We start from the raw sequence: 14,683 nt of genomic DNA on the forward strand, positions 1-14,683 counted from the left end.
TGTTTCATCATTGTCCACATCTTTTTTAAAGCCTTTTAAAGGCTCTTAAAAGTATGAAATTGATGTCACACTGAATAAAAATGTGTAAAAACTGTGTAAAAATGATGTTATCAATAAGTCATTTCAACATATGTTTTATGTTATTTTAACTAGTTCAACATTTTGAAGCAGGTTTTGCAGCAAGACATGAATAAATGCATAGTTTTTGACACTTTATTCCCTGTTATGTAGACTCTTCTGCAATTATCAGACATTTCTGTATTCTCACATTACCACAGCCACCAAAACAGGCATATAACACCACAAAAAACGTATATAATATATATGTTATACATTAAATAATATATATATAATATACATTAAATACAAAAATTGTATTTAAAATACGGTTAATATCAACTGATGTTATAGAAAATACCTTATATGCTGGAGGTAAAATAGTTTCACACACCACCCCGCAATTTCCTTTTTTATTAAAGTTTCAGGAACTATGTTATTTGTGTTGCAATACGGCTTACTCACTCTTTCTTGATCTTTAACTTTTTTTTATCATACTATTTTTCTGATGACTCAAGCAGATGACATGACATAAGCCGATGGTTCATGTTGGAAATAAAAACATTCTCTGACAGATTATATTTACTGTAAATTTTTGACTGAAATATCACATCTAGCAACGAATTACCCTAGAAAAATGTACAATGATTTAGAAGTTGCCAATCTAATAAAATATGCAAACACAACACCAGGGCACTTCCTAAAACTAAATTGCAAAAACAATAGAACTTTATTGAGTTATTATATTTTGTATTGCATCATCTCTGTACACTTGTTTAGAGTTAAAGGACCCACCGACCATGCAGGTTATCACCTGTTAGTAACCAATCAACAGGGACATAGTATATTTCACATGTATTTTCCCTCATCTTAAACAGCATATACAGTGCTATTTTTCTGATGACTCAAGCAGATGACATTAGACATAAGCAGATGGTTCAATATGTTGGAAATAAAAACATTCTCTGACAAATTATATTTACATTTTTGACTGAAATGTCACATAACGCTGGAATTGCTCTATGGGCATGAAACTAACTTTTTGGACATTAACATAAAATATCAAAAAATATCATATTAACTGCCTTCAATGTAAAAAGTGATTTGTTGTCTCAACAAACTAAAAAAGTTATGCATAAAGTAAATTAAAAATTGGAATAGTTTCAACTACAATTAAAATTATGTAAACGTAACATACATTTCAAGTGTAATGAAGTTAAAATTATCAGTAAAAATGCTGTGAGGATTATCCATAAGCCTTAATGCCTGAATATTTTGATTGTTTTTTCAAACAATAAAAAGTTATTGTGCATTTAAATTTGTTAGATTTAGAAAGAGGTTTAGCACTTGCTGTGTATTTCTTTGGTGAAGCAAGTGTTTTTTAAGTATTCTTTCTTATATTATGCATATGAATGGCAAGTTAAATGATTTTAACAATTTGAGAACAGTCTACATGTTCATTATAAGTTAAATAAACTGGTATTACATTTTTTTTTAGTAAAGGCGGCTGAGTAAACTTAAATATTTAAGTAAAAATAACAATGTATTTCTTGTGATTTTGACTTCAAATGTCCTTAAGTTAAATTTATTGATGCATGATGCAAAATGGTGCATACAGTTGTGTTCAAAATTATTCAACCCCAACTGAAATTGATTGTTTTGGCCAGTTTGACATTGATTTTGATCATTCAGTCATCCTGCTTACAATTACATCAAAGAGGCATGTGTAGGTCAGACAAATATAACATAACATTTATAATGAAATAACCACAAATGTCTTTTCTGTGCTCACATCATTATCAGTTTTATTCAACCCCCAAGTGACATTCAATCTTAGTACTTAGTACAACATCCTTTTACAGTTAAAACAGCTTTTAAACGTGAAGCATAGCTTGACACAAGTATCTTGCAGCGATCTACGGGTATCTTCGCCCATTCATCATGGGCAAAAGCCTCCAGTTCAGTCACATTCTTAGGCTTGCGCACTGCAACTGCTTTCTTTAAGTCCCACCAGAGGTTCTCAATCGGATTTAAGTCTGGTGACTGCGATGGCCACTTCAAAATGTTCCAGCCTTTTTTCTGCAACCATGCTCTAGTGGATTTGGAGGTATGCTTGGGATCATTGTCCTGTTGAAAGGTCCAACGTCTCCCAAGCCTCAGGTTTGTGACGGACTGCAACACAGTACTGAAGTTTCCCTGTACCTGCAGAAGCAAAACAGCCCCAAAGCATGATTGACCCCCCACCATGCTTCACAGTAGGCAAGGTGTTCTTTTCTTCATAGGCCTTGTTTTTCCTCCTCCAAACATAGCGTTGATCCATGGGCCCAAACAGTTCTAATTTTCCACAGAACACTATCCCAAAACTTCTGTGGTTTGTCCACATGACTTTTGGCATACTGCAGTCGACTCTTCTTATTCTCTGGAGACAGCAAGGGGGTGCGCCTGGGAGTTCTGGCATGGAGGCCTTCAGTACGCAGGGTGCGCCGTATTGTCTGAGCAGAAACTTCAGTACCCACATCTGACAAATCTTTTCTCAGTTCCTCAGCAGTCACACGAGGACTTTTTTCCACTCTACGCTTCAGATAGCGCACAGCAGTCGCAGTTAGCATCTTTTTTCTGCCACGACCAGGAAGCGTTTCAACAGTGCCCTTTGCCTTGAATTTGCGAATGATGCTTCCTATGGTGTCTCTTGGTATGTTTAACATCTTTGCAATCTTCTTATAGCCATTGCCCTTCCTGTGAAGATTAATCACCTCTTCTCTTGTCTTCCTGGACCATTCTTTTGACTTCACCATGTTTGTAACCACACCAGTAAATGTTCAGAAGGAGTTGAGTATCACAGTCATTTTAAAGCTGCCTAATTGGTGCTTATTAGGCTTTATTGCTGTTCCCTGACATCCACAGGCGTTTTCAATACCTGATTGAAAACACTTCAATGAACCTCTGTTCTTCAGAGTGGTAGTTCTTTAAGGGGTTGAATAATTGTGTCAATGAAGAATTCACAAAAGAAACATTTACTACTATATTACAAAACCAATTGATGTCAATTTAGTTGCATATGGTTCTTTAAGAAGTCATTGTAGGATTTCATTCTGAATACAATTACAAATGTACACTAAATTCCCTAAAACCCTTAACAGCATTGGGGGGTTGAATAATTTTGAACACAACTGTATATATTTTAAGTAAATCCAACACATCACAGGTGGCTGACTAATACTTAATACTATTATAATCATAAAAGAAAACAAAAAATAAATAAAATGCTAGTTCTTGTTAACTTTTAAGGAACTATGTGGGCAACACCAGACTTCGTGAAGAAATATTCTTCAACTGTTGGCCAACTATTCACTGTTGCCCAACATCCTATCTTGTTCATGATCTTTAGGGCCCCTCTATAAAACCTCAGAAATTGAATTGAACAGAAGCGATACAACTTCATTTGGTTGTTTAATTCTGTATTGCATGATCTCTACAGCATCTTACAGTAAGTTTTAAAGCTAGTACAATGATTAAAATCTAAACTTTTAAGATAAAGAATTTCTCTGTATATCACTCTTTTTCATTTTATGTTTTTCGGCATATCTCTTTTACAAAATATAGTATAATGACATCCTAACTATTACTATGTTGTCTGTAAACATAGATTTTGAATGTTTCCTCTTTAGCACTCTATCGCTTCTGTTTTCTTTCTCAGATGTCTGTGATCATGAGAGGAGCCGTCCTGCTTTATCTTCTCTGTTTCTGGACTCAGAGAAGAGTGGATGCCGTATTAACACCCGAAGTTTTGGCAAGCATCATACGTGATATTATAAGAGTGTATGTACTCTAACTACTTTATAACTAACCATCACTCAGTTATTATCCGTGTTAAAAATAATCTGTGGTTAAAACACAATTGAAAACTAGTCAAATTTTGAAGTAAATTAAAGTTGTCCTAAGACAAGAATGGGTATTGTTCAAAATTTGAAGACAACTTTTATGAAAAGTTTTGACCCACCTTATAATCTTATACATTTTACTGAAGATGTTCTGTGATAGGAGACCTATTATTTAAAAAATAAAATCTTCTAAAAAGGGTTCTTCGTGTTATTTTCCTTGAGGAAGACTCAAGAAAGACAAGAAATACTTTTAAAATACTAGTGCTTTATTAAAGATTCTGGAATCCATTAAAAGTTATATAAAATTTCATTTTAAATACATTTTGGTACAAGCTTATAACTCTACTACCTGAAGATGTGGAACACATTCTTTATGTTAACATTAATTTGTATTATAAACCAACATTGACCAATACCTAATCTTTAAATGTTAACATAAACTCAAAAAATGCTGGGTTATTTTCAATGATTAGTCACATGTGCACTTTTCAATCTAAGTATAACATAATTTCAAGGTTCAAAAATAACCCTGTATTTCTTAGTGTATAAATGTAACATTGTTCAATGTTAGGTAATTAATGTATAGCACTTTGTAAACATGATGTATTTTATATACAATACATTGCGCCTGTATAGTTCAGTGGTAGAGCATTGTGTGAGCAGTGCAAAAGGTCATAGGTTTTAACCTATGTACAGATAAAATGCATACCTTGTAATGCACTGTAAATCACTTTGGATAAAAACATCTGCCAATAATGTGAATGTTATAGTATGTGTATAAATATGCTATCTATATAGTAGCCACTAATATTTAAAAATATATATAATTTCATATTTTTAAAGTATCTTCTGTGTGACACAAAATTCACAATTATGCAATGTTTTTAAATGTTTTCACTCATTCTTCTTTTTCCTGAAGGACCAACATGAATAATCAGTATTCTTTCGCTGTTGTTTTACCACAAGAAGAATGCAACCACCAGGGGCGACATGACTTTACCGACACTGCTCAGCAAATTCGTAGAGCACTCAATGGCAACAATCGAATGTATTTGGGTGAAAGAGTAATCGCTGCCCGACCTTTGTTTTACGATGAATCCACTGACCATGCAGAGTATCGCTTACTGGTAACCAATCGATGGGGACGTAGTCACATGAGCGATTTAATAAACAGATGGAGAAATGAGAAATCCTGTACTGTATTCTTCACTTTGAACTCACCATGTGGAGAAAAATGCTCAAACCCAAGACACCCTTACAACATTCTCCAATACTTAGATGTTTTTACAAATCTAGATCACAACATGGTTGCTTTTGTATTTAGGGACATTTTCCATCTTAACTTTAACATGAACAGGCAAAATATGTTAAATCTGCTTAACAGGATTCATGTAAATGGGGGAAATATCCCTGTGTATCGGTGTCCGGCTGGAAGTAATACTTGTTTTAACTGTATGGCTACCTTTAACACACAGAACAACAGATGTCTTGAGGGAATGCCAAATTAACATTTTGCAAGAACTGGTTTGAGAAATGCTATGCTAATAATCTGTGGCTCATTGATTGAGATGCATACTATTTCTTAAAATAATATGTATTCAAATTTTAGCTACATAGAAATGTTTATTTTCTGCTTTTTATATTTTGATATTTTACTGCTTTATTATGCCTATTAAGCATGCCTTGAACTAAGATAAATAACAATAAAACTGCAGCATTAAGAAAGTATTTAAATTATATATATTATTTAGTGGCAAACTTTGTCTGAGATGTATTGTACTCTAGGAAAAATGGCACAAGCTGTCATTGGGGTGGGACCCTATAGGTAAACCTTTAAAGGTCACATTCTTCCTGATCCCATTTTTTTTTACTTTAGTTAGTGTGTAATGTTGCTGTTAGAGCATAAATAATAGCTGTAAAACGATAAAGCTCAAAGTTCACTGCCAGGCGATATATTTTCTTTAAAGCAACACTATGTAGTTTCCATGTAAAAATGACTTACAGCTCCCCCATGGGGTTGAAAAGCGCAACAGTGCCTGGTATCAGACACTCTTCTGCAGGCAGGGTGAGGGGTGGGGCTGTGTTTCCTACCCTTCACCGCCACTTTCAGATTGTGCTTGTAGCAGCTAGGAGGCTGCTCAGGTTGCAGCAACAGTACAATTTGTCCAGTTAAAAGTTGTTCTATCACTGAAATAATTTTAGAGACATTATTTAAAGATAAAAAAACTACATAGTGTTGCTTTAACAGAAATCCCCTTTCAAAGCCTACAGCAAACGGCCGGTTTGGACTACAGCCCTCTCTCGGTTGAAAGACGTCAATATAAAAGATTTTGACTAACCTCCACCCACAGGAATATGTCAGTCAGCAGCTAAGCTCAAACGGCTCTGCTAAGCTAAGCTGCTGCATATATCTGTACCAAAATGGTACCCTTTAAATGTACCATCTTAGGTCAATAAACTTTTGTAAAAAAAGTTCTAAGAGTGTAGGGTGAAGTAAGCTAAAATGGGCCACTTTTTAATGTATTATATCAAATAATATATATTTAACTGGAGCTGTGACAAAATTACGACTAACAAAACTGGAAAGTGGCCCACCGTTGATTTAAATAGGCCACCATATAAAATTTTATTTCCTTTAAAATGTAACATTATTTCATATCAATTTAACATTGCTTTTATCCAATACTTGATCTGTTACACCCTTTTAATGTTTTTTTTAACTTTTTTAAATTCTTAACCATGCATGTATTCAATAGACATCTTAAAACCTACATATTAAACTAAAGATGACCAAATGTGACCCAGTAGTGATGCTTATAAAATGATCACTTGTCTTAAAAATTGTACAGATCCATAGGACATCCAGACATAGATAGAAAAAAAAATCATTAATTGATCTGTTTCCTGGCAACATTCATTTGCTAATGGTGGCCGCCAAGAATTTATGACCAGAACTTTTGCACAGAGGTCACTTTAGCAACAGATCAATGTAATGGGAGCTAATAAGCAGTTTATGGTGATTTGTTTAAACGTGAGAAAAACACGAAGGGAACTAAGAGACTAAAGATGGAAAAAGATGAAAATGGATTTAAACTTACGCCTTTATGACCAGCACACACTACCTTAAACTGGTTCGGCTTAATTATTAGTTAACATTAAAAGTGTCAGATTTCTCTGTGCGTAACTAATTTCAACTTCTGCAAAGGGAGGCACCACTATAAATGACAGTCCAGATTTTCTACAAGACAGACAGGGAGCACTGGGCATCACAGAGGACTTCACCAACCTTGAATAAGACAGCAGATATGGCCTCCTCACAACTTCATCTCACTCTCTCCCTGCTCTGTCTGGCCATTACAGCGGGCATCATATCATGCGGTCGGTCTCACATGGTTTTAAACCCTGCTCTAGAGGAATCTCGGGGCACAACAGCTGATGAAGAGGTAAGATTGTACTTTAACGCTCCAAACGTAAATGCAATGATTATTAACAGTACTCCACAATCCTGACATTACTTGATGCTGATGCTCACCATTTTATAACAACACCATCTTTAATGCATATTCTGTAAAAAAGTTTAATAGAAGTTATCTTTTCAAACATTTCCTACCCTTTCTAGATTGCTGAGAGGTACACCCTTCCAGAGCTCCAGTGGCTACTCAGTAACTCTGATCCAGCAGGCATCCAATCTGACAGCCCATCTCTTGGGTTAATACAAAGTGGACTGGACCTAATGAGAAGAGACAATGGAGACAAAGAGCGAAAGCCAGGCTGCAAGAATTACTTCTGGAAATCCAGAACCGCATGCTAACCAAAGGCTGCAGACAGATCCGACCCAGGCTGGTCATATTTTTGCAGTTTGTCTTAATGAAGCAAGTGAGCCTCAGTAAATAATAGCAATTTTATGTGACCAGTGTTCCTCAATCTCAGTATTATCTTTCTCTGAAGCATTGACTGCTTTCAATAAACTGAATTTAGCATTAAACATCTGCCTGTGTTATTCTTTGGGTTTGAAACCATTTAATGTCAGGGTAAACAATACTTTGAAAAGCATTGAAAAAAATAGGTTAGCAAGACACAACAATTGTAGGTTTTGGCTATGACTGGGGTTATACAAGCACCCGTGTCAGGTAATACAATGCATGAACCACAAATCCACTTTTCAGTCTTTTGTTTTTATTTTAGAGACAAAGCTAAATGAATGTAAATACATACGAAAGATAAAACGAAAAGGACATGCACTAATACCAATATTTCAAATTGCTCATCGAAAAGACTGTACAAAATATGAAAAAAATTGTATACCAGACATTTTTTTTATTATATACATATCAGTATTGGTAAATGGAACGTGGTTGGAGCAAAACCCTCAACCATTTGGACAGTATCAACTTTGAGAATATTATTTACAAGGTGTTCTGACCTAATTAAAATATACAAATCTGAAAACCCTCTATAATTTTAAAACAATCACAATCCTTAAATGCATTTTATGTTTTTTTCTGTGGCCTTCATCTTATCTTCTCATGAAGTTCTTCTCCAGAGCTGCAGGAGTCCTCTGAATAGAGTGAATGTTTCTCTTCACACGGTCTTCCAGAGAGGAGGTGGCAGCACTTTCTAGCTTCATGTCACTGTTGAGAAATGTACAAATTAGTTAGTGAAACAAACCTCATAAGTCGTTTATTATTTATGTGTTATAAGTTCACTATTCACTTACAATTAAGAGAAATTCAAAGACAGTAAATGGTAAATCTTCTAATTGTGTTACATAAAAAAAGTCATTTGGAATTAGAGGATGAGTAAATCACACAAGGTTTATTTATATTATATTCAACTTTATGGGGTGGTTTCCTGGACAGGGCTTATCCTATTCCCAGACTGCATGTTTGAGCTGCCTTAATTTAAAAACAACTTGCACTGACATATCTTAACATATATCAGTACCATTGTTTTGTCTCAATATGCATGTTTGTAAAAGCTACTTAAATCAGGGTTCCCTCACCTTAGTTAACTTCAAATTCAAGGACTTTTCAAGGAATTTCCAGGTCGAATAACATCGAATTCAAGGACTAAACGTGGGGACACATTTCAAGTGAGAGCAAAGTTACATCATGTTACCTTTTAAGATACATTGTTACAGTTTCCTTTCGAGGGAACTCGTGCTGCGTCACTGCGGTGACACTTTGGGGATGCTTCCAGGGGTAAGTGCGTCTGAATGTGTATATAATATTTAACCAAAGATGAGGCTAAACGACAAAGACAGGGTGACGCGGGAGCAATGAAGTATATCGCTATCTGAAATATTGCCAAAGACGGCATTACAGGGAGGTAGGAAGTATGGCAAGGTAGATGCAGCGTCTCGTTCCCTTCTCAGGGTACAACAGTTACATACGTAACCCGAGATGTTTTCATGTGTCAAACACAACTATGCAAAAAAGCATTTTGGTATGAATCAACATTCGCATACAGAAGATAAAAGCATTTAAAGTGAACAGTTTAGCACGTGTGCTTAAAAAGTCTAGAATTTGTATGATATTATCCTACAATACACAGGGAATAATATGGATTTTTTCCCAGAAAACTTAAAATAGATTCATGCACTTTCAATGACCTGTATCTATGTATGTGTATTTTCAAAAACTTCCCACGGCCTTGAATTATTTTCCCCAGATTCACAAACTTTCAAGGATTTCAAGGACCCGTAGGAACCATGTTAAATGTCCTAATATAACTAAAGCCTAGTCCTGGATTAATCTAAACTCTGTCCGGGAAACCGCCTCTAAAAGTTGGTCTAGATAATTAACCACCAACTACCTTCCTATATCAAGAATTAGACTAACACTGCCACAAATAAACCTTATTGTGTAATATACAGTAGTGGTTCTCAAACTGGGGGTTTTATGACACTTTATAAAATACCTAAATTTATCATGAATTCTATGTAATTAAACCTAAAAAATAAGACTACTAACCAACACTCTACTTTGTATCATTTAATATGTTTTGTTTAACTAAAATGTTACGTTTTAGAACAAATTTGTCATACATTTTCTTTGGGGGGGGGCAAAAGGAATGCACCATACATAAGGGGGGCCGCATGCTGAAAAAGTTTGAGAACCACTGATATACAGCATTTATTGGAAGTCTGACTGTATACTGACTGTATGAAGGCAGCATGATTGCCATTTTTCAAGCTGTCTTTGTCTTTCTCCTGTTCTTCTTGTCGCTTGTATCTCTTTATGTTATTTTCTCTCTCCAAATCTCTTTCGCGGGCAAAATCCATCATTTCTCTTCTCTTCTTCTCCAACTCTTCAGCTGATAGGCGCCTGAGGAAAGAAACACTTTGTCATAGTTGCATTTTATGCAGCTGACAACCCTGAACATATTTTGTAGTGCTGAAAGGAACTTTACTGAATATTACGGGCAGCTGACATTTTTATATATATTATTTTATATATTACTTAACTTATATTTTTATAAGATTTGGGAATAAAGAGATAGTTTACCCAAAAATTTTAATTCTGTCATTTACTTACCCTCACCTTGTTTTAAATCTATACGAGTTTCTGTCTTCTGTGGAACACAAAAGAAGATATTTTGATGAATGTTGGTAAGCACACAGTTGGTGGTACCCATCAACTTCCATAGTATTTGTTTATCCTACTATGAAAGTAAATGAGTACCATCAACTGTGGTCTTACCATCATTTTGTCAAAATATCTTCATTTGTGTTGTTCAATAGAATAAAGAAACTCATACAGGTTTAAAACAACATGTTCATTCATGACAGAATTTTCATTTTTCGGGGAACTATCCCTTTATATGGAGAGAGTTCACCCCAAAACTTGGCTTACCTCTGTGAAACACATATTTAAAGTCCGAGCTATTTTATCCGAGCGGAGAATTTCTTTCAGAATATATACATATAAATGTTTAGATGGTTTTAGTGGTAGCAACATATACGGCTTTTGTGGCACAGAATCAATAAAAACAGAGTCTTTTTAGAGTAGATTATTTCTAATAACAAATAAATTAACTTATCATAGCCAACGCATTTCAACTACACTGAGCCACTTGACAAAGTGATAAACAAACGCAGTCTATAAAGAAAATGGTATCTGTAACTGGTAACTCCTGACTAAAACAATTTCATGTCAACTACCCCCATTTTAAAATCTTTAAAATATATAACACTAATGTCAAGTATCACCGAATAAACAAAACACTGAGTAAAACATGCAAAACATACAGCAATGGCATAAAAACACAGGGAAGTGCATTAAGTCTCATACTTGCTGTAGTTAGTAGACTGTGGTCTCTTATAACGTCTCGGTGGGCTGGGGTCCTTGGTTTTAGGTCTTGGTTTTGAGTGATTGTCCTTGTCTGCTTTATGGGGCAGTGGGGATCGACTCCTGTCTCTTGAACGATGCTCTGAGTGGTTTGAAGAGTGATGGGATCTGTTAGCTGGTAACTGAAACACAGACGAGAAAACAAATTAGACATTAGGGGTTAATTAAAGTGTCCACAATAATGTGTTATGATGATAAAACTAAAAACATTTACTTGTTCATGCCTTTACTGAAACATGCCAGTCTATTAATCACTTACTTGGAGTCCGTAGCCTGATTTATGATGTCCATTAGAGGCTTTGAGATCTGATCGCTCCTCTTTTGACCTGGTTAGTAAAAAACAAACATGTTGTTGGAAAGCCTATTTAAATAAAAAGACTTAACAACAACTTAAAAGAAAATACACATTTTTATTTGTACCTATGCTTCCTATCATCATCGTCAGAGCTTGAACTTTTCCTTCTGTGCCTCTTCTCCTTTCTTCTCTCTTTTTCTTCTTTTTTCTCCTTCTTGTCCTTCTTCCGTTTCTTCTTCTTCTCCTTCTCAAGATTTTGACGCAACTATAGAGACAGAGAACAGAAACGTCACCAACCCTACCCAATCATTCTTATATGAACATATCATAACCTCATTTAAAACACTTACCATCTTTTGGATTTCTTTCATTTTAACAGGATTGGTTAGAACCCCTCTCTTTTTCTCCTCCTCTCGTTTGCTGAAAAAGAAAGAGTGATTTGTTTACCTTTACATAAAAATATCACACCATATTACAAACCCTTAAAGCTATTTCAATCAATACTAGAACAGCACATAACTAGCGTACCGGATCTCAAAAAGTGGGTCCTCTCTGATCTTGGCAGCCATATCATTAGTAGAGACAGAACTCGTGGGGTTAAATATGGAGCCAGGGAGAAGGCCTGTCTCTGCTGATGGACCGCTTTCCGGTTCCTCATACTGCTCAGTGATCTGCTTGTCAATGGGACGACCGAGAAGGTACTCATCACGAGAGACGTGTCCCGCTGGACCTTGGTACATCCAGTCCAAACGGTCATCTTTCTTCCTGAAATATTTAGATGGGAGGAAACAGTATTATAAAACAAACAAACAGTCCATGGCAACAAGAGGAGTAAAAACTTATACTGTAATAATAAGGTGTGTTTAATAATGAATAATTTGAGAAAATACACATTGTATGGGAATACTTATGAATTTCACACACTTTACAGCGCCTGTTTCCTGGGCATATCGCGTAATCTCTTCTCGTGCTCGCTCGTTTTTTAACTCTTTCTGAAGCTCCTCGATCTTCTTCCTTTCCGCTTCAAATTTCTGCTCAGCTTTCCATACTCGCTCGATGTTTTTCAGAGTTTGCGGGTGCCAACTCTTTTTCAAGTTCTGGTGGGATTCACATAGTTAACGTTAGATCGACTGTAAGACTTTTACAAATAAAAAGAAACCGATAAAAACAGCATTACACAAACAGAAATAGCCGGACTGCTTCCAGTCAAAAAGATAAAATGACATAACGCTGGTGTTATATAAAGCAAATGTGATACTGACATGTCATCAAATAAATTAAGTTTGGAGTCAGTTTAAGTGGCAAGTTTTACTAAATTAGTTAAATTACATGAGGTCACATTGGTTAACAGCTGGCTTGCGCTGGTTTAGCGTTATCGAGACAAAACAAAAAACTGTACTTACAAGATCACCACCTCCCATGTTGTTAAGATCGATCCGATAATATTATAATGTGCTAAATTTGTTTTAAATAGACTATTTAGATGTCGATAGCACGGACTTAAGCTTCCATTTTTGTTGTTAAACCAAGCGCAGACGTACTTCCGTTTCAACAATGTTACTTCAAAATAAAAGTCACCGTGTCGTATTTATTAGCGATACGAAACCATAGACTGTGAAAAAGTACGAAACCGATATAAATATAAAATATTAAAGTAAAAGATAAATTAATAAAATAAAGAAATCATATTTCAACTGATTAATCCTTACGTACAACCAACAATTTACATAGTTTGATGCACTTTTGTTTTTTAAATGCTAAAAATTTAAATCATTTTCAAAGGAGAAATCTACATTTATGTAAATAAAACTTGGCTACAATCAACATCGGAAAAAGTATATTTTGACGGCGGTTGTGTTCACTTCTTTATTATAACCAAACGTTGGACTTTTAACCTAAACAATGAGTAAAAAGGTGAAAATTAATTAATTTATTAATTAAATAGTTAATCAAAAGGCAAAGCAAGTTTCTTTGTACAGCACATTTCATACACAGTTAAATCAAATTAGAATAAAAACAAAAGATAGCCTACATAAGAAATAAATAAATTTAATTTCATGAAATGATTTAATTAGCCCATGTAAAAAGTCCATTTCAATAATGCATGCTGTTTATGTAATGAATGCATGAAGAAGTTTCTGTAAGTCTTAACAAAATAAATAAAAATTAACAATTATTATGATAAAAAATATTAATATTTCAGATATAAAATTCCAGGGTGCTGTGGAGTAGTCATTACAATCAGAGGTTACAGTAGATCTTTAATAAATATTTTCTCTTCGTCAAAGCCTAAAGATTTATAATAATATACTGTATTGTAGAAAGACAGACAGACAGATCAATAGTAAAACAAAATAAATATTAATAAAATTAAAATTGCATGTTCACTGTTCTTAGAGTCATTGCCACATCAGCAAATGTAATGTAGCCTACCTTATGTTGTTTGGATTTGTACTTTTACACATTGCATACATCACAGTTCTGCTTCATTAGTTACATTACATCAGGTAATTTCTCGGATCCTCTTTCATGCTGTGATAGCATCAGATTTTATGAGCTGGGAAATTTTCCTGTCACTTTTTCCATTGCCTAGGAGGCATATCAGAGTGAAGGTAATTAAGTATTTATTTCAAATGAGTGAACACAGCCTGTTCAAGAATGAGGAAAACAAGGAAGCATGTAGAGATGAAAATATGACATCCTTGTGTGTGGACAAAGTGATGAGGTGGCCAAGTTGGAACGGAAAGATTAGAAACAGGCTGCAACCTGTTCTGACTAGCTTGAACTAATTGTATTCCTGCTCTTCTATACTGCAATGGTTTGTTTGATTAACTTATTTTCTGCAGACCTACATTTTAGACACTGCTTCAATACAAGTGCATTTACAAAACTTCTAGCACTTACAGATGTCTTAAGGTTCACTCTTGCTTTTTTATGCTTTACAGTGCATTCCGTGTTTCCTGGGATTCGAACCCACGACCTTGGCTGATATAACACATTGCTTTACCAAGCTACTCCATCAAAAAACACACAAATAGTTACTCTTCAGTGTTTGTAACAGCACAAGCAAAACAGATGGATTCTGGAGTGTTTTTTTCTTC

The 14,683-nt window shown here is 34.9% G+C and overlaps 2 protein-coding genes across 2 annotated transcripts; one reads left to right on the plus strand and one right to left on the minus strand.

Moving 5' to 3' along the window:
• Positions 1 to 7,169: 7,169 nt before the first annotated feature.
• On the plus strand, positions 7,170 to 7,923 carry sst2 (somatostatin 2). Its single transcript, XM_055202684.2, has 2 exons — positions 7,170 to 7,381; positions 7,558 to 7,923. The coding sequence occupies exons 1-2, from the start codon at positions 7,244 to 7,246 to the stop codon at positions 7,747 to 7,749; spliced, it is 330 nt and encodes a 109-aa protein (XP_055058659.2). The 5' UTR covers positions 7,170 to 7,243; the 3' UTR covers positions 7,750 to 7,923.
• A 171-nt stretch (positions 7,924 to 8,094) lies between these two features.
• cwc25 (CWC25 spliceosome associated protein homolog) lies at positions 8,095 to 13,145 on the minus strand. The gene is made up of 9 exons (XM_055202682.2): positions 12,986 to 13,145; positions 12,507 to 12,679; positions 12,111 to 12,347; positions 11,933 to 12,002; positions 11,708 to 11,847; positions 11,547 to 11,613; positions 11,231 to 11,409; positions 10,100 to 10,264; positions 8,095 to 8,569 (listed from the first exon to the last, which is right to left on the minus strand). Exons 1-9 carry the CDS (start codon positions 13,001 to 13,003, stop codon positions 8,455 to 8,457), a joined length of 1,164 nt encoding a protein of 387 aa, XP_055058657.1. The 5' UTR covers positions 13,004 to 13,145; the 3' UTR covers positions 8,095 to 8,454.
• Between the last annotated feature and the right edge of the window lie 1,538 nt (positions 13,146 to 14,683).

The sequence above is a fragment of the Misgurnus anguillicaudatus genome, chromosome 2, assembly GCF_027580225.2.
Source record: "Misgurnus anguillicaudatus chromosome 2, ASM2758022v2, whole genome shotgun sequence".
Classification (NCBI taxonomy): Eukaryota; Metazoa; Chordata; class Actinopteri; order Cypriniformes; family Cobitidae; genus Misgurnus; species Misgurnus anguillicaudatus.

Coding starts and splice junctions, on each gene's coding strand:
- sst2 (XM_055202684.2), top strand. CDS start 7,244: ATGGCCTCCTCACAACTTCATCTCACTCTCTCCCTGCTCTGTCTGGCC. Junction 7,382..7,557: donor GCACAACAGCTGATGAAGAG/GTAAGATTGTAC, acceptor TACCCTTTCTAG/ATTGCTGAGAGGTACACCCT.
- cwc25 (XM_055202682.2), bottom strand. Junction 11,614..11,707: donor GATGATGATAGGAAGCATAG/GTACAAATAAAA, acceptor TTTACTAACCAG/GTCAAAAGAGGAGCGATCAG. Junction 11,410..11,546: donor AATCAGGCTACGGACTCCAA/GTAAGTGATTAA, acceptor TCTGTGTTTCAG/TTACCAGCTAACAGATCCCA.